The sequence below is a fragment of the Falco peregrinus genome, chromosome 6 (genome assembly GCF_023634155.1).
Source record: "Falco peregrinus isolate bFalPer1 chromosome 6, bFalPer1.pri, whole genome shotgun sequence".
NCBI lineage: Eukaryota > Metazoa > Chordata > Aves > Falconiformes > Falconidae > Falco > Falco peregrinus.
The window spans coordinates 11,059,082-11,078,794 of NC_073726.1; the positions used below are offsets into that span (position 1 = coordinate 11,059,082).

At 41.1% G+C, this 19,713-nt stretch overlaps 1 protein-coding gene across 5 annotated transcripts in view; it reads right to left on the reverse strand.

The window, feature by feature from the left end:
* Positions 1-1,305: 1,305 nt before the first annotated feature.
* PTPRZ1 (protein tyrosine phosphatase receptor type Z1) overlaps positions 1,306-19,713 on the reverse strand; it is a 144,932-nt gene continuing 126,524 nt past the window's right edge. For 4 of the 5 annotated variants that reach the window (XM_055809026.1, XM_027794004.2, XM_055809028.1 and 1 more), the window contains 13 exons: positions 19,268-19,350; positions 18,386-18,520; positions 16,958-17,092; positions 15,766-15,929; positions 13,290-13,425; positions 12,140-12,286; positions 9,942-10,035; positions 9,563-9,636; positions 8,431-8,559; positions 5,214-5,360; positions 4,780-4,922; positions 4,015-4,150; positions 1,306-2,343 (listed from right to left, as the gene is read on the reverse strand). In XM_055809026.1, the coding sequence (XP_055665001.1) occupies positions 2,203-2,343; positions 4,015-4,150; positions 4,780-4,922; positions 5,214-5,360; positions 8,431-8,559; positions 9,563-9,636; positions 9,942-10,035; positions 12,140-12,286; positions 13,290-13,425; positions 15,766-15,929; positions 16,958-17,092; positions 18,386-18,520; positions 19,268-19,350 (1,664 nt within the window). In that variant the 3' untranslated portion in view covers positions 1,306-2,202. Of the gene's footprint in view, positions 2,344-4,014; positions 4,151-4,779; positions 4,923-5,213; positions 5,361-8,430; positions 8,560-9,562; positions 9,637-9,941; positions 10,036-12,139; positions 12,287-13,289; positions 13,426-14,988; positions 15,073-15,765; positions 15,930-16,957; positions 17,093-18,385; positions 18,521-19,267; positions 19,351-19,713 lie in introns of all 5 variants that reach the window. The other variant, XM_055809025.1, reaches the window with a different exon arrangement.

Sequence of the window (19,713 nt, forward strand, 5' to 3'; positions counted from 1 at the left end):
TACGTGAACATTTTTTAAAAGAGGACAACAGCAGGAAAAAATCTGCTTTACTTCTAGCTATTCTGTCTTTCTGTACCATTCTGTCTCTTGGTCTAGCACATTCACACCCATTTCATGTATCAACAGTATGAGGATTTTTTTGAAGTTTCTACTTTTTAGATTCCTCTAAACCTAGATTTATTTTGGCTTTGTTTCAGCTCCACCTATTCTCAAGCCCACACTGCTGAAGGGGTTTAGATCTATCTGCTCGACACACCAAGATCCCTCACACATCCTTGCCTTATGAAGCAGTTGACTAAAATCTCCAAGCCCACATCAGGTCCATCTTCTCCTACCCTTAGTCTTCATTTAAGATCGTGTCCATTAGTTTCTGTGGCATTCTAGTCCAGAACAGTATCTCTGCTCTCAAGATTTCTACATAGCAACTGAATGTACCAAAGTGAGAAAATAGTTAATTCTCACAGCCTGTGTTAGTTTTAAACCAAGATCTATTCTGCTCCAAGGTCCTCCACCCTCCTCAGTGTGGTAGCCTTCAACACAATCAGTTCAGAAGGTTACAGAAAAATAACAGTGGCCTGTCGCAGCACTGTCCAAGCTAGCCAGCTGCAACAAGGTCTTTTACCATCACATACCATGATACTCTTCATGGCAGTCCCTCTGCCACCTTCTCTTAGCCTCTCCTCACCCAGGGCACGCTCACTCTCTGCTTCTTCCTCCTCTCTCTTCCTCGGCTGCTCTTTCTTCCTCGGCTGCCCAGCCCCTTAACAGAACCAGCCACAGCTGCACCTTGCCTACATCAGCCAACCCCCACCCCTGAAGCCAGCCCACAGCTGTATGTTATCAACGATAACTAACCCAGCTTCATTCCTCTACAGCGGCCAAGGTGCTTTTGTTCTTGCAGAGAGTACTTGGCTCATGGCATCTCAGAGTTTGGCTTTTGCTTTGCCAAAGGAAGCAGCAAAGAGCTCAGCAGTGGAATGAAGCAAAGCCAGCACGGAGAAGTCTTGTGAGGGGGCAATTAAGGCAATTTGGAGGCCTGGGCGAGCCCGTTAGCCTGTGGGCGACCAGACTGGGAGATAAGCAAGGAGAGGCTAAAACCAGAGATACCAGGGACACTACGGTACAGGTGGAAATGGAGCAGAGATTAAATAACAAAAAAGTTTTCCAAAACTGTCTTCTGAACTTGTAGATTCCACAGGAAGAGCGGCTGTCTGCAGGTCAGCCTTGAATCCGTATCCTTGTGAGTAAAAGCTCTCCACAGGACAGTGACGACTGTTTACTGGACATGGAAGACTGCTAAGCACAGACTGGAATGTTTATATTTATTTTTGCAATGTCATAGGTAAAAACAATTTAACAATGCCAAGTACAGGTGTTATTCTCATAAAAACTTCTCATTTCAAAACAAATGATTTCTATTTCCCACAAAAAGTTAAAATCACATGCAGCTATATGAAGGTTAATTGCTTAAGATGCACAATTATATATCAGAAGACTTTGTTAAAATAAAAACATACTGGACTACATCATTTTAACAAGGCAATTACACAGAACTAGAAAACTGACTCTGTAGTAAAATATAAAAATCTACAATTATAAATATAAATTTGGTCCATGGATCACTACAGAAGTAGCAGTATTTACAGTAAGTATCAGATTACGATTCTAAATGTCTAATTGAAGTCTTAAAATGTTGAATGTTATGGAGAACAGTATTTTATTTACATTCTACTATATTAAAAGTTATATTTCTAGCAAATGTAAATTGTTATAAATACAGCAAATAAACCAAATACTAAACCCATGACATGTTTGTAATTGAGAATTCCCTATCGTCTATAAATATGATAATTTTAAGTTAAAAGTAAAGCCAGATAAATCAGAAACTAATACTGAAAAAACATACCACAATTCAATTCTTAGAAACACTGTAAAAGTCAATCAAGTTAGTCCAGACGTAACAACATATTACAAGAAATTTTTCAAGAAAAGGCACACATTGTTAATGATGAAAGTTCCACAGTAAAGTAACAGGTAACAGAAATGACTGTTTGTTTGAGCAGTGGTTGGGATCTGATTATATATATGTATTCACTGGACAGATTCTTTCCCCCACAAAGCATAAAACTGAAAAGAATAATGGTAAACTCCAGGTGTGACTGGTGTGGTGTAGGTATGTGTGTGTGTAATTTGATGTGTTAATTAAACCAAAGATTCTAAACTTTCAGCTGCATTTCCATCGGGTAAAGCTGAGCCATTACTGTCCATAGATGCTGAAGGGTTTTCTTCCTGCCTTGTGCTGACGAGGCTGAGAATAGCTTTGTACAGAAACTGGTACTGCTCCTGCAGAAGAAGAGAGCCCACAGTCAGCGTGTTGTCAGAAATAACACCACTAGATTATCCTGTAACACCGTTATTCAAAATTAATTAACAGCTCATGTGTCAGTCTGTTAATGTACTGTGCTCCATAATTTATTGTGTTACTCAGCAGCTTTATTAATTTTCTGACTAATGGCTCCCCCTGTACACAATATAAAGCACAACATAAAGGAACACAGTATAGGTAGAGGAGAAAACTATTAAAAGAAATATTGCGTGCTGAATCCGATCCTTGTTAAAGTCAGTTGCAAAGCTCCCACTGACTGAAGGGGGTTGGGCTACTGTTTGTTGGCTTTTTCCCCCTTGAATGCGTTTTCCTTTTTTGTCCTCTGAATTCTATCCAAGCAGGTTTTTTTGTGTTTGTGTTTTTTGTTTTTTCTTTTTTAGTACTTGCAGGTACTGTTTTTGAAGATCCTGCCAGGGAGAGGAGGTAGGAAGAAGAGACAAGACCTTGTGGGAAGGTTCAGCGAGGAGGCCGCTGCCTAGAGGGAGTGGGGGGTCTCAGTGGGGAGTGCCAGAAGCCAGCTAGACTGCGGCGTGGGCTGGAAAGGAGGGGACAGCGGGATGCTCTGTGCGGGGAGAGCCGGCACAGTGAAGGCTGCACTGCATTGGGTAACAGCGGATGCTCTGAAAGGGCAGAGGAATATGTGGGGTTCTAAGCTGGATATATGAAGATAAATAATTTCTGTGATGGAAGGAGTGAAGTGCAGTAAGACTTAACACAGTGGGGTTTGGGCTCTGGACTATTAGGCTGGACTAAGAGACACGGGGTAGAAAGAGCAACAGATTTGGAAATCTGCAGTAGGAGGATGGGAAACCGGAAATGTGAGATAAAGGGTTCAGGTATTTGCTGGAGGCTCCTGGGACAAGAGGAGTGAAGGTCCTGATAGTCCTGCTGAGGTGGGAAGAGTTCCCATTTTCACTCCATTGTCCACCAGACTCCTCAGTCTGGGCTAGCTGGGCAGGGCAAGGGGTGGACACATCTGTCAATCCTGTGTCATGTCCTGGTTTTGCTGTCAAAAATGTGATAACGCCAACCCTCATGTTTCACTCTTAAGGTGGTCTCCTTATTACACTCATCATAGTTCTGCAGCAGTCATATTTCTGGTGGTATGACCAAAGGAGCAGGTTCGTAGTTTTTAATTTGTGATACCTTTTCATTTGTAGGACACTGATTTAAGAAGTAGTTCTCATTTGTTACATTTTTAATGTATTTTTCTTTCAGTAAGCACAGTGACAATGGTGTCAAGTGACCATCCAATGGATCATGAAAGATCAAAGAAAAATGAAATGGAAAACTAGGGTAACTACTTCACGGTCTACTTGGACTACAAATTTACTCCTGCTGAACTAAAACCTTCATTTATATGACAGCACAGATTTTATGATGATGGTGGCAGCTCCACACATTTTGAATATGACAACTTGATAACCCCATAACAGGTTTTCATGGGAAATACTTTTGTTTTGGAATAAGCAGCAGGTCCACTACAGCACCTCTGGAAGACAGTTTTGATTAACTCCTGCAGAAATTAAGATGCCAGTCGTTCAGTAATGTTGCCCTAAGATCTAAGCATGCTAATAATTTCATACATAGGGGAAAAAAAAAAAGCATGCATTTTGCTTATTACTTACAATGTCTGTAAAGACTCCAGGCCTCATCAAATTTATCATCTTCGCTACCTGGTAAACATCGACTGAATTCTCATTTTCCAGTTGATGCATCAAAGTTGTTAATGCACAGAAAGTGCCTGCTGTCACCCCTCCATGCCTTTGTAAAGTAAAAAAACCAAAACAAACAAAAACCAAACAGAACACAAAAGACAAAAAAAAAAAGTGTCTAGAAACTGGATCAAGTTTCTACAGCTGGAGAAAATAGAAAATGCAGGACAAACTGATAATATGAATTTCTGTCATGTGATCTTTACACTTTCTGAAGCAGGCCTGCCCAGCAGTGCCTTACACAACCTTCACAGTACCTCACTACAACTTTAAAAGCCAGCCCCTACAATCCTCTACAAACCAAATGAAGGCCTCAGGTACTTCTGTAATCCAACGTGTCAATATTTTGGCCCATTATTAAACGGCTGGAGAAGGATAAGCTGCCTCATCTAAATAGTCTTACTTCTTTCAATGATAAACAATGAAGCCTTGATTGATTTCCTCTCCAGTGCCCTACTCGACAATCATGCAGAGTATCAAAATGAAAGAATTGAAAAGAGAACACTGAAATGTGATAAAATAAAAGTGTTTCTCCTGCTGAAGCGGCTAAAACAGAAGCCGCAACACTACTGTTAGGTGCATACTTTGTGCCTTGCTTCAGTGACTTTCACCCTAAATGAGATGAAAGGATGGTTCTACAGAGAAACATCAGAACAAACTGAAAGCTGCAGTTCTTACTCATCATGTACAATCATAGGTCCATCACGGTTGGAAGTTTCCTCTTTGATGATGCTGATCAGTTCAAAAGTTTTACTAATAGGACTATCAGGATTTGGCCATTTTGGACACTGAAAATGCCTCACTTCAAGTACATAGTCATCCTAAAGGAGTGAAAACAACATAAATCAATTTGGTAAAAGATTGACTGTCCTTATTCTTATCCTTAACTCTGTTCCAGTCCAGCTCCAGTCTCCAGACACAGCATCCTACTGCAGTGGAGGTTGGACTACCCTATTCCCCATGTCACCATGTTACCTACAGAGGTTACTCCCTCCCTGGGTGTTTCAAGGGCAGGGAATTTTATCACTCATAGACCATAGAAAATGTAACAAAATGTAGGCATTACCTTTAGCAAATCAAGTCCCTGAGTTACATGTTTATGATAGCGTTACCTGTGTAGCTTCTAAAATAAAGTCTTGGATTATGAGCTTCTCCTCATTGGACAGACACTTCTGCTCTTCAGCAATCATAGTCACTTTGAAACTCTCACAATTTATAGGCTCATCTTTGTTTGGCCAGTATACAAATTCATCTTCAGCCTCCAGGAAAAAAAAAAGAAGCCATAAAAGTAAGTAATGCTGAGCTCTTAAAATAAAAGTTAATATAACATAATAAACAATGTGTTATGTATGTAATTAATGCAGCCAGCTAGATCGAAACCGACAAATCAAGATTTCAGGAGGGTTACAGACATCACAAGTGATGATTTTCAGACACTTCTGTGGTGATACTGAGCAGAAGACCACTCTACCCTGTGGAGATACCAACCCACATAACAGTCAACACGTGCCGTGCTGCACTGTGCCACCTGTCCAGCCTGGCCTTCGGGGTGTGTTGGGCTGCCCACAGCCTGTGGCCACAGGATAAACTCAGCGGGCAGATAGTAAGATAGGAGCTGCAGGCAGCTCCCATTCTGTACACGTGGCTTGGGATTCTCTAAAAGTACAGGAAGATGTCCTCATGAGAACATCCTTTCTGTTTGACAGCAGAAATGATGAACAGAGTTGTTTTAAGAAAATCCTGTGATGGTTTGAATGATCAAAATGTGGGTAACCCTTCCATGGACAGGAGCTGCACGGTGTGATGTACCTTGATCAGAGAACCATTCAGTGCTGCACAACTCGAGGTTCCCAGCATCTATCTAATGGGATGTAAGATCATCTGGACTACCCTCTCCTTTATGGTGTTAGCTCTAATAAAGCAAGTACTTTAGAGAGTCTGCATGCCTTTCTTACTGGATTCATAATGAACCAGCATCTCCGGGCAAAAAAACCTCCCTTATTAAAACGGCTAACTTAAAAAATCTGTTTTATAGTTAGTGTAACATTCACAAAACATTTGATGACAAGAAAAAAACAAATACTGTCTTGGTTGTACATGTTTTACCAATCATGCAAAACTCCCTAAAGCATTTGCATGGTTTTCTTCCAAACTCATTACCAAAAATGATGCGCTCTCACACCTCAGAATTTCTCTAAGTACCAGCCTAAAAGTTCTCAGATATTCCTGCGCTTCTAATAACTGAAAAACATATTCATTTGTTATTAAATTACACATGCAGGATGAACATGCTAGCCTCCTTTGCTGTTTAGGAGTCAGTTAAATCCCTGGTAAACATTTGTTTGTATAAGCAAGAAAACCACAGAATCACAGAATTGTTTAGGTTGGAAAAGACCTTTAAGGTCATCGAGTCCAACTGTTAACCCAGCACTGCCATGTCCATCACTAAAACACTTCCAGGGATGGTGATTCCACCACCTCCCTGGGCAGCCTGTTCCAGTGCTTCAACACCCTTTCAGTAAGAATGTTTTCCTACTATCCAGTTAAACCTCCCCTGGCGCAACTTGAGGCCATTTCCTCTCATTCCGTCACTTGCTACTTGGGAGAAGAGACAGACACCTACCCGGCTACAACCTCCTTTCAGGTAGTTGTAGAGAATGATAAGGTCCCTCCTGAGCTTCCAGGCTAAACACCCCCAGTTCCCTCAGCCGCTCCTCATGAGACTTGTGCTCCAGACCCTTCCCCAGCCCCGTTGCCCGTCTCTGGACACGCTGCAGCCCCTCTGCTCCCTCTTGTAGCGGGGGGCCCAAAACGGAACACCGTATTCGAGGTGCAACCTCACCAGTGCTGAGTACAATGGATCACTTCCCCTGTCCTGCTGGCCACACTATCTCTGACACAAGCCCGGATGCTGTTGGCCTTCTTGGCCACCTGGGCACACTGCTGGCTCATGTTCAGCCAGCTGTCAACCAGCATCCCCAGGTCCTTTTACCCAGGCCTGTCACGTTGCATGGGGTTGCTGTGACCCAAGTGCAGGATCTGGCACTTCTCCTTGTTGAATCTTATACAATTGGCCTTGGCCCATCGGTCCAGCCTGCCCAGATCCCCCTGCAGAGCTTTCCTGCCCTGCAGCAGATCAACACTTCCCCCACCAACTTGGTGTCATCTGTAAACTTAGTGAGGGTGCACTTGATCCCCTTGTCCAGATCACTGACAAAGATATTAAACAGAAGTGTCCCCAGTACCGAGCTCTGGAGAACACCACTTATGACCGGCCATCAACTGGATGCAACTCCATTCACCACCACTTTTTGGGCTTGGCCATCCAGCCAGCTTTTTACCCAGTGCACTTGCAGCACCTGGCAGGAACGTGTCGACATTGTCCCTTAGCCCTTAAGTCACTGTGTTCAGGCAGGTGGAGAGAGGGTAGGAAACCCCCCGTCACGCATCATCCCTGCCTGTTGGGCCTGTCCCAGGGAAGGTGGGGTGTGATTCCAGTAGCCTGTCTCTCCCTTACACTCCCTGCTAACTCCTCAACCTACACATCTCCTCCCAGAGCTCTGTGGCTAAGTGGAGGTGCTCCTCTCCCTGGGCTCCCCTCCCACAGGTGTGCCCACTGCTGCCGCCCGGCACGGCTGTAGGAGCAGGGCATGGCTGGCAGCCCGGCGCCAGGGTGGCTGTGTGTCCCACCGGCGCTCTGCCTGGGCAGCTGCGTCAGCCGTGGTGGGTGCAGAGCTGAGAGGGTCCAGGGCTTTCTGCCAGGTGGACACCACAGGCTCCAGCGCCCTTCCTGCGCACCCTGCCGTGCAAACTGCTGCGCTGGGCCCTGGCTGCCATGCCAGGCCCTGTTTGCCCGCCCTGGTGGCACTGCTCCTGGTGGCTTGCGCTCCCTAGGTCGCCTTCTGTCGTGTGGGGGGGCTTGCCCGTCATGCTCTGGCCCTTGCCCAGGTCCCGCCAGCTGCTGTTGCACGAGAAACTACCTCATATTTCTCCCCTGACCTACTAAGTGTGGAAGAAGCCATATCACAACTAAAGTAAAAGTCCTGGAGCGAAAGCCGACCTTCCCTAACAGTTACTTTTGCTGTCTGTCTTCTTTTGTAACTGTACAGGAATGACCCAATACTTTCTCATGCCAATTGCAATCTGCCCAGAAAAGGATCTTCAGATTTCCACTACATGACCTGAGGATTTTACACTTAAGTACAGTATTATTAATTTTTAATCGTTTTTTGCAACATCCAAGATATTGTCTCATGTCCTGCATATTTCAAAATGCTAATACTGAGAAAATTCATAGATAGACCTGTAACAATCAGCCACAAAACTTACCATATTCTGGCTGTCAGGAAGCATGACTATTAGCTGAGCATTATGGTCCCATATCATTCTCCAGAAATCCTTGATAGTGTGTAGTAAGGGATGCTGGGTAATAATAAATTCATTACTTTGATAATAACCCTGCAAAAAAAAATAATCAACAGACTCAGAATTGATACCCAACTACTAACATTTAAAGGAAGCTTCTAGAGCCAGAAGCCTAGAAAATAAATTGCAGACCTGTGCTTCCTTTGTCTTCCTGCAAATATAGAACAATATAGAACTTCTACTGCAGTATTTTCCAGATTAAAAGAATAAATTCAATTACACTGAAATATTTTTTGAAACTTCAAAAAATTTGATTAAAAAAAAAAAAAGATAAATCAGTGGAAACTTGAACAGCCAACTCAGAATGAAAATACATGAACTCCTACACACATGCACATTGTTCTGCATTAGCCAGAATTCCCGAGGAGCTGGCAACCTGAAACAAATAAAAGAATACTTGAAAGATCTGCAAAAATCCCAGTCTCTTGTACAGATGTCCCAGATCAACTTCTTACCACAAAAGACAGTTCCTTTGCACTAATGCACCTGATGAAGGATCATGCATACACAGCACTGCAGGGAGCTTTCCCATCTCTTTCCTGAATGTCTATGAAACATTTACTCCTCCCTCTCAGCTAATGAAGTACAGAAGAGTTGAAGAAAACCCAGGGAAGAAAAAGATAACAGAAAGCTGATGAGCTGTGATGCCTTGGGCTATGCCAGTTGCAAAAGCTCTGTCAGATGAGCAGATAGAAAGGCAAACCACACTACAGCCATTAAAAACTAACTTCTTAGCTAACACTTTTAGTTCATCTCAAAAGATCCTTCCATAGGTGGCGTTTAGCATTACAGTTTTTAAAACCCTGATGGGATTTCTGATTCTACAGATTGTTAAAATGCAATCCACTTAACCAAACTTCAAAACCTAATAATAGTAATAATACTGCCCAGGGGAAGTAACTTTCAGGCAGAGTGAATAATGGAAGAAAGGAGCTTTCAAAATCAGGACTGTGCCACCCGCCTTCAGACACACGGCAGCTCTGAAACAGCTATACAATGGGAGATTGTTTTTCATCAATACAGTTAACTGACTTACCATAATATAGGAAGCGTTGATGTAGTCTGTCCCTTCACCAGACAGCGATGAGATACCCACTCTAGATCTTTCCACTGTAAAAAGAAGTAATGAACTAGTACGTATGTTGCAATGACTCATACATTACAGCAATTATCTCACATGTCTCATAGCAATGACAACATTAAGCTCCATCAGTCAGGAAAAAGTGCTGTTTGGCCATCTGTTTTCTTTTCCTATGTGTAGTACTTAAGCCATTTCTTCACTAAAAGTACTTTACAGAACATTGCTCCACACCAATGCAGATGTGCTCAATTCTTGCTGAGGAAAGATTAATGGTTTGACACACACAGTTCAAAAACATTTTGCCACCCAGAGAAGCCGATTTGAACAAGCTTACCAGGAATGATGGATGAAGTTCGGTTCTTTTCTCTGTTACACTGTTTGAGTGCAGTTGAATAATCACACTGCTGTGTGTTAGACTGGCTCAGTAACTGAAACAACGAAGTTAAAAAAGATCAGGTAACTGCACAAAAGCCTTTCCTTCTTAGCTGCATTAAACAAAGGTGCAAGTATTGCAGGTTAGCTTTCTCTCTTAACTTTAGGTATCTAGTTATCTAGCTAAACTACTTAGCAAGTCATCAGAATCTTTCTTCACTGTTTTATCAGTTCAAATGATTCCTCAGCCCTAGATTGATAAGCAGGTCTTTGAAGGAAATGCCACTTTATGTTGTTCTATATCCAGACCCCCAGTGCTTGTTGCCACCCTGGTGTCACTTCCATTTTGCCTGCACAGCTGTCTGTGCAGCTTTAAATAGTTTTGGAAAATAGTAAATGTCTGTGCAGAAAAATCTGCACTGTTATACAGACAGTATAGCTCCTGATGGGAGGCATCTCTAGATAGCACAGTTAGGAGCTTTCCGATTTTCTCTCCAAACCTGTGAGAGGAAAATAAGACCGATCTGAGGGGGGATGTGTGTCTCATTGACTTACTTGTTTCAATTAATACAATTCAAATAGACAAGAGTATGAGAAGGAACGAGTTTATCTATACATACACTACAATGCTGTATATATACTGCTTAAGCATAAAATAAGTTTGCAAAGCAGGTTTTTCCTAGTTTTTAGGGTTTTTTTTGATTGCTAGAAAAATCAACCCGATTAATCAGAATGTTCAAAAGAATTCAGAAGATTTTTCTCTGATGTTTTGGGCTAGGCATGTGTAGCTTTTATAACCCACTTGCTCTGGAAAAACAGATAGCAAACCAGGGAAGTTCCATCAAAATGAATTAGACAGAAAATCTTTTTTCATCTAAAAATGTTCTTCAGTGAGACAAGACTCCAAATTTTTGTTATTATTCTAATAATTTTAGCTAGCAAAGGAAAATGAAATTGAATGAGAGATGTCCCCTTCTGATAATATTTAAGCTCTTGAAATTGGAGCTCTACATGGCTCCACAATTTGCACTGCATGCTCTGTGTTTTTATATATTTACACATTCTGTTTGTAAAGATTATGTTTTACTCTTTCACCTGTGCAGGAAAGATTGGATGCTTATTTCTCCAAGCACATCATAGCTGAGATAAAGAGTCCCTACGTCTCCCCAGGAAAAACCAGTGCGACACTGCCAGATCATTCAAGCCAGGACAACAGCAAACTCTGAATTCCTTTGGTATGTTGCTCCCATTCTGTTGCTTTGAATTGTTAATTATCTTGAAGAAATACTAGTTACTGTGCCTATGTGACCATAGCCTCGCTATGTACTGACAGTATCTACAGACTTATCTGCTTAAGTTTTTTACTTAGGACCCGATAGCTAATTGGAGAAAGAATGCACATTATCTGATACAGTCCTCCTTTGAATTAAAATCCTTAGAGAGAAAGCTTCTAATATTAATTTCATGTTAAATTAGGGAGAGAAAACTCTGTTTTGCCACATAATTTGGAAAACAGTTGTGTGATTTACTTCTCTGGATTCCAATTCATTTGACAAGGTAGGATTTTCTGTGTTTCCACTATAAGTGACCCAGTGAGCGAGCTAGACTTCCCATTCTCCCCATAAGTCAATGAGCTGTTTCTCTCATAAATTTTGTTCTGTTAGCCATCTGGGTCTGCTTTTTCTCTGGGTGACTGAAAGTCCCATGCATGTACACACTGATCTCCATATCCACAAGCACCAAAGTCTTTACTTCTCATCTGCTGAGGTCAAGTCTGTCCTCTAGCCAGTGCTGTACACTGAGGGGAATATATTGATTGATCAATATAGCTCATGACATTTTTGCCAGAATGACATCTTTGGACGCTGTTGTTTCACCTTCAGGACCTTCATGCAAAAGCATGTAGTTTGATTTTCCACAATCTACTTACTGGCCTATTTCTCATGCTCTTGTTATTTTTTTTTTTTTTATTCCTTGTTTAAGATTAAGCAAATAATTATTTTGTCCCAACTGAATGCATGCATTTTTGCTTTGAATTTAGGCTCAGAATTTGAGTTTTAGATAGAGGAAGTTAATGAAAGTTGTGTTGAGTTACCTACTTTTAAGTCATTCAAGCTTGCAAGTTTAAAGCTTTTAGAGTTACTACCTTGGAGAGCTCACCTTGAATTGTTTCTCCAGTCTGGTCTTTCCTGTTGGTCCAGGTATCAAGAGAGCATTAACATAGGCATGAATGTGAGTCTCAAGGACTTCTGTTTCTTTACTGAGTATTGCTTCAACCAATGCATCGTGGATGAAGATGTATTGCTCCTAGTAAAATAAAACCAGACATCTGAGCTCTAATTATTTACACACTCCCCTGGACACCTCTGGCTAAGCTGCCACTTCTGGTGCGGTCAGTATTTCTTCACAGTGTGCTGCTGTAGGCATTTTCTCAAAAGGGTTCCTCTATAGTGAAGGCTGTCCCTCCACAGTGACAGCACACATTTACAAGCATAATTGAACTTCACATGCAATGTATGTATGATATAAGACCAAATCCCCACCACCTGTGGTATCTCACGCTCACAGAACACTGCTAAAAATGAAAGCATAGCCTTGAGTCAAATTTTCAAGTCAGCTTGTTACGTGACTCTCCCTGTCTTTCTTGCAAAAAAGTGATCACTCCCAGTTCCTACTACTATCCTCTATTTTCTCTCTCACATCCTTTGGAACAAGTGACCATGCTGTTGTTGATTACCTTTTTTTCCTACTGAAAGCCACTGAGGAATCTAACTACCTGTTCCTGAAACCTGAAATAGACTTTCAAATGCCCTGCTGTTGTCCTTACTGTTTTATTCTGGTCTTTCACTATTCTATGTATATAATCTTCAGTTTAAAGCAGCTGTAGATAATCTTCTGTCTGAAACAGCTTTTTTTCATACTTTTTGTTGCCTAATATCAACTGTTTGATCAGGTTCAGTGAAGATCTTAACACCTGACAATGGTCCTTCCTGAAAAAAACCCGAGACAAAAATGTATACCCTGACATGGAAGTGCTACTGCAGGAAGCATTATTCATACAGACTTTATCTCTTCTGAGTTCTCCCTAATAAACAGACAAGAGTCCACAGACAGATAATTTCCAGGTGCACTGCTCTAAGCAAGCCTAGAAGGATGTCTGTATAAAAACAAGGGAAGCAAAAGGGAAAGTCCAGTCTGCTGACCAGTGGCCAGTTTGTCTGATGGCACCAAAAAGAGGACTGTATCATCCCTCCTCCTGCAAACAGAAATAGTCTGTAGCCGTCTCTCACTATATATATTTTATTCTTACCTCAGTCTGCACCAAGTAGTTCCTTTGGGTACGTATATGTTTTAAGAATCCAAATATGTTGACTGTCCCTTCATGCTGAATTTGCTGCAGCATGCTGTCTAACACTATGTATGTGCCTGTCCTTCCAACACCAGCACTACAAAACAAAAAAATAGTCTTGAGCCTGAAGTAAAAACAATAATGAAAAGAACGTTTCTTATACATAGCTTTTTCAACAAACTGGTGTGTAGGGAAGATTTTCCTCTACAGATTGTTTTATTATATGATATACTTTGCTAAAGCTTCAAGGCTGGTAATGAAGAAAAATCTTTTCCACTCATCTTTTTATTTGTGCAAGAATAGATCTAAAGATTATTTTCTCAAATGATTTTTAAAGTATCAATTGAAATGGAACTAAGGGGTCTCCTGCAGGTCTGCAGTTTTCAGGCTTCTGATATTCCTTAGGATACTTTGTCAAGTATACCTAGAAAGGGTGGCATATGACAGCATTTGGGCACAGTTAATGTGCTCAAGTTCTTTTATGTTGTAACACACATCACTTCAAAAAGAAAGTTGCATTATGCCACCCATTACAGATACAGGAGATTTCAAAGATACCGGACTGAAGAAAAACCCAGAAGTGGCAGAGCTGCTGAAGGTACATCTGTAAAAGAAACAGCTTAGTGGTCTTCCGATACAGCTAAGACAGCAAGCAATGGTTGAAACTCTTTTTAAATAGGGAAGATGCAGAAGAAAGGGTTAATAAACTCACTCCTGTTATGAACTCTGGCTCATTTAGCATAAAACCAGCTATATCATAAGCTTAAAACCCAACTCTTTCTTTCACAAAATATCTGGGTAGGAGTATAAGGTCAAAAGGTCATTTTCTGTTATCTAATCATATATGGGAATTAATCAGTTGTAATTCCCCTCTAGGTTACAAGGAAATGTTATGTGTATTGGCACGTAACTTGACAGTAAACACTGCTGGATCTGCATGATCTTATGGGCAGATCCAAGCTCAGTCCGTACATGCTAATTCAGTCATCTCATTTCTTCCACAGAGGTGGCGCAAAGCATTGATAGTGTGAGCTCAGATTGCTGTAATAAACTGTCTAAATAAACATGATAAAAAATTGAAAGTTGCAGGTTATTAACACACTATTAGACACAAAAAAGTATAAAGATTACCAGACACCACCTGCAGTTTTTATGAAAGGCAAAACATGAAAAGTACCAAAACAAAAATAGCTAAAAAAAGTTTCAGGAAGTTTGTCATCTGTGTCCTCCATGTAGCCTGTAAAGATAAATAAAAGTTACATTTCGAACATGAGATGACTCTTTTGAAATTCCATAGTGCATGGGGACCGGTGAGCTAAAAGCTGAATACAACTGCCTACAGACAGAGATGAGTTACACCTATGACCCAGTGGAGAGGTCTGACTGAAGCCACACAACCTACCACTGTTCACTTTTAAAGACTCAATTTAATTGACTTATAATGTATTGCCGATCTCTCAGCCCGCTGGCATAGATCTCAGACTTGGCATTTTGGGGAAACTCTTATTTTGAACTTCCCAAAAGCAGGCAGGATGAAGATAGCAGCAGAACAACCAAAATATGGAATTTTCATTTTCCAAGCTAAAAACAGATTTCAGTCAGATTAGATCATCCCAGAAATAAAATATCTTCATTTGCAACATTTGTGAGGTGACTTTACCTGTTGGCTTCCTCAGAGTCAGCTCCAGAAGGACAGAATTCATGAGGAGGTTCTCTTTCCAAATGTTCCATCAAAGGTGAGGTACTACAGTGGAAAACCAGAACCTGCTTATATATTTTACAATAACCCGGTCCTTCATGGGCATTGTGAAGTCATTCCAGGCCCTACAAGCCCTTTTTAACCGATTTTCCCTGAGCTGCCCAGTTTTAGTGAGCACTGACAGAACACCTGCCTACACACTGCTGCACATGCAGACCTCAAACCGTTCCCCAGAATGCTCCTCCATTGCAAACGACTGCTAGAGCACAGAGCAATGTTAAAAACAGCAGAGTTGTAGTTCAGCCAGGAATAGAGTCAGTCTTCTTTTGTGGACAGAACTCCTCTCAGGATTACAGAGTATCCCTGCACCAAAGAAAGCACGAGCCAAAACCATCCTAACGATGTATTTCCAGAAATGAAACAATTGCTCTAGTGTATGTATCTGGTAAGCTCAAAGCAATCAAGATAGTATAGAAATGTGCAAAAAAGTAAAAAGAAAAGCATTTTTGCAAAAAAAGAGAACACAGTGCAGAGCAGCAGCATCTGTTTACAGAGATTTACAGAAGTGGCACAGACAGTTGATTAGTTAGCCTCACCAAGGACAGAAATAACAGCTAAGAAATTAATCATATTACATCAGGAACTGCTAAATGTGAAATTATGCTTAACCCACCACTGAAAAATTCTTTTTTCTGCAAAACAAACGTGGAATGAACCTTACGGCAGTAAAAACCACACCTGCAATGAACCACAATAGGCCCGACAGCGTGGCGCTTGGCATGCGATGCCTTCCGCACGAAGGTGAGGACGGGCAGTGTGTATTCTGGAACACCCATGTCAGGCCACTGGGTATAATGGTACTGAGTTACTATACGTCCACTAGACCTCCCTTTCTGGGAACCCTGCAACAGAAAAATAATTCCGTATGTAAGCAGCCCACCTCTGAACAGCAACTCTTCATAATTTTATTTCCATACCTGATGGCTCTTGAGTGAGTACTGTCGCTATTTAGTTAACAGCACACCGCCTAGCTCTGAATATTCCAGTTTTCAAAGAGAACAGGAAGGGCCAGTGCTCCGTCCCACGAGCTTGCCCACTGAATGAAAAAAAATGACCTGGTACTGTCCTTTAGAAAGCCATACAGAAGGTTAAGAGCACTGGAGGGATAACGAATTACAGCTGCTCTTAAAAGTCACCAGCTATTTCTGCCACTCTGTTCCTTTATTAGGTGGACAGAAAGCATAGGATTCATCTCACCCAGCTTTAGTGATCTGCGAGGGCAGTAGCCTTGTGTAGGCTGCTTTTCTAAGCTCCCTCCCTCAATGGCAACTCAGAGGCATGGATACCTTCAGAGGGCAGGTCAGCTCATTCAAAGACTGGTTCCTCAAACAGGCAGAATACATCACTTGACAGCAAGTGCTGTACGTGATGCGAGTCTGAGAGACTAGATGTCTAACATTTAGGTGGCTGAAATAAATCAGGCTTTCAGAATCCCCCCCCGAGTAGCTAATGTCACAGTGCCGAGCTGACAGCATGCTGGTTCTGATTACAATAAAACAAGGTGTGGATTCACCTGTCGTTAAAAAGGAAAATGAGGTGGATCATTTCATTCATACCAAATTTTCTACTAGCTGCTCTCTTTCTGAAAAGGTATCCTGCCTACCAGGCAGGCAAAGTCCACATCAACTCTCCAATGTGATCACTTCTTTTTCCCTGATGGTCCTACATCCCACCAGCACTACAGGCCAGTGTCTTCTCAGTTTGTTGATCTGGTCAAATTAACTGACACTGAAAAGCATCTTGGCTGGCTGAGGCCTAAAGGATTCAGCTTTACATATACAACAGAAAAGAGCTGCCAACTGCCTTAAAAAATACTCTGAAAAATTTTTGCCTTTTTTTTGCCCAACTATGTTTTCAGGATGACACGAACCTTTTTGATCTTGGTGTTTCTAAGAGTAAAATTCCTCACGGTATAATAGGCAAGTACATGAACACTCTTCTGAGTAACCAAGAAGTTCCCATATTCTTCACTACCTTCGGCAGGCCAGTACTGGTCACATTTTCTCTTTTAGAAAGGAAATGACAAACAGTGAAAAAAGGAAAGAAAACAAAATGTGAAACTAGCAAGCTGAAATGTTCAAATTTAAGAACACAGTCAACCAAAAAAACATACAGGGACTCTCAATACACCCAGTTTATAATAGACATGAGCTTCAGTGCAAGAGAACAGGTAATGTATATTCATTTTGTGCTGTAAAGAGAGATGGTTGGGCACAGGTACTTCTTATTTGGAAAACTCAAAAAAAGAGAGGTTATATCATACTATAAGAGTTAAAGAGTTCTAATACTGTGGAACTTGCCATTCTATGGGCACTCTAAAAATCTAAAGGAAATAACACATAATCTATAGAAAAAACAGGAATACGTTCAAGTCAGTGGAGTCATATATGACTTTTGGTTAGTTCATAGCATGGGCAGAGTATACTTGTATCTGATCAGCGAGGGTTACAGTGAGCTTGTGTGTGGCCAGAATATACAGTAGAGAGCTGTGATGTCCACCCTTTTGTTTGGGTAGCCATAGAGCCTTCTCTAGGAGTACCGCAAAAGTACATGTTTATAGCATGGTATTATAAACAAAGTGGTACTCCCAGTGTGGCCCTCGTCTGCATCTGCTGTGTCTGTATCATCTGATAGATACTTAACAGGCCATATGACAAGATTTACATGCATTTTAGGCACTACTGCCCGTGTGTGGCAAGTGTGATGCAATGACTCATCATGCGACCCCAGGGTACATGCATAGTCCCATCACATAGCCAGAGAAACACACATCCTGTGATGGGGTTTGACCTCCTCTTGTCTCACTGGACAAACATGTATCTAGTCACATAGTAGGAAAGGAACTGTAGTTCCCACAAGATGTTAACGGAGCAACCAGAGAATATCCAGAAAAATTCACCCAAACTATGGCCTTCTCCTTTCCAGGGTCTAAGGCACCCCTGAGAAAGAATTCTCATGGAGAGCAGATTGCTAGCAGAATGTGGCACAAGGTCCACAGCCTGGCTAGTCCTAAATATATACAAGCAGTCTTTTTTTTCAGTAAAAGACAATTTTTTTGTAGTTAGAACATGGCACTTTCAAGACCTGTTGTTGACAATTGAGTTCAAATGTTTTCTTCAGTTTCATACTACAAATTGTCAACTTTCTGCTTCTATAGTCAATCCTAGTACAAGCAACTACTACAAACTGTTGCTTTTTGCTCAACAGATGCCTAAACCAATTTTTAAAAGAGAGAAAGGAGTCTGCTAGAGGCAGATCTTTCATCAGAGAAGTAAGTAATAGACAAAGGTACTCATACCCTTCCTTTCTCAACAAGATTAGTTATCATCACAATAACTTCTACGTTGTGTTCCCAAATCATTCTCCAGAAATCTTCTGCTGTCGATTTTAGTGGCCCTTGAGCTGCGATGTAGGCTTTTGGCTTGTTGTAGCCCTAAATTGAAATATAACAAATGACACTTGTCAAATCACAGTCCACAATCAAAAGGAGGTTGGGAGGAGTACATGATATTTTATGTATCTATTTTTAAAGCACCTCAAAAGCTTTTAAGTACTTTTGAATTTATCACTATCCAAATCACAGAAAACCTGTGGTACCAGATGACATATGAATGCAACTGTTATGTCAATGTTTGTAATTCCAACAAATAGGATGTATGTTCAAGTGCCCGTGTTCTGGCAGAATGTTGACATGATAGTGATTATGCAACATCTGTTATGATAGTGGTTTAAAAATTTAATCAAGATAATTCACATGTAAATTGCTAGGTAATGAAAACTGAATAAATGGTACCTTGGTGAGGCTCTCAGCCAAATGGCATCTTTCTCTCATGAGATTATCTCAGACAGAAGAATTAACCACTTACCAGGAATGTACAAAAGAACAAACATTCAGATGCAAAAAGCTAAAATGACTCAAATGTGACAAAACATTTTTTTTTGTTTCATAAAACTCTTCACTAAGCTGCAGCTGCTACAATATCAAGACGGATTCAAGAAAGAATTGGAGTTTTACCTGTGCTTTCACTTTGTAGGCTTAACTTAGATCAGTAAAGTTTTTTTTAATAAAGCCTGTAATATTGTGATACTTGTTTTTAATCAAGTCTATTCACCTTCATGCATCTTTTTTACAGAAAAGACTGACGGATGAAGAGGCTGGCAGACAGAAAAAGGCACTTACATCAACGTAGTTGGCATTAATGTAATCAGTCAGTTTTCCATCCTTTTCTGCAAGCTGTGCTAATTTAACCCTAGTATGATCATCTGTAGCAAAACAAGGGAGAAAATAAACACAGTTTTCTGCAAGAATTATATTCTTGCTATAAGAAAACTTTAAAAAAATACTGAAATGGATTTTTACAATACATAAGACTAATACAGTGACAATCACACATGCAAACATCTTGTGCTTAGGTATGAATCAGATTCAAAATTCTAGTTTGCAGTAAAATAAACTAATGAATCCAAGGGTTCAAGGGATTCAAAATCTAGTTGCCTGAACAGCAGCACCTGGGGTCATTTTAGGCACTGTGACATATTTTCCTGCAGCCTCCAGCTGCTACGTGTGGAGGGGCACAGGTCTGTAAGTTCTGTCACGACTGCCAAGCCTGCACAGTGGGATGTCTC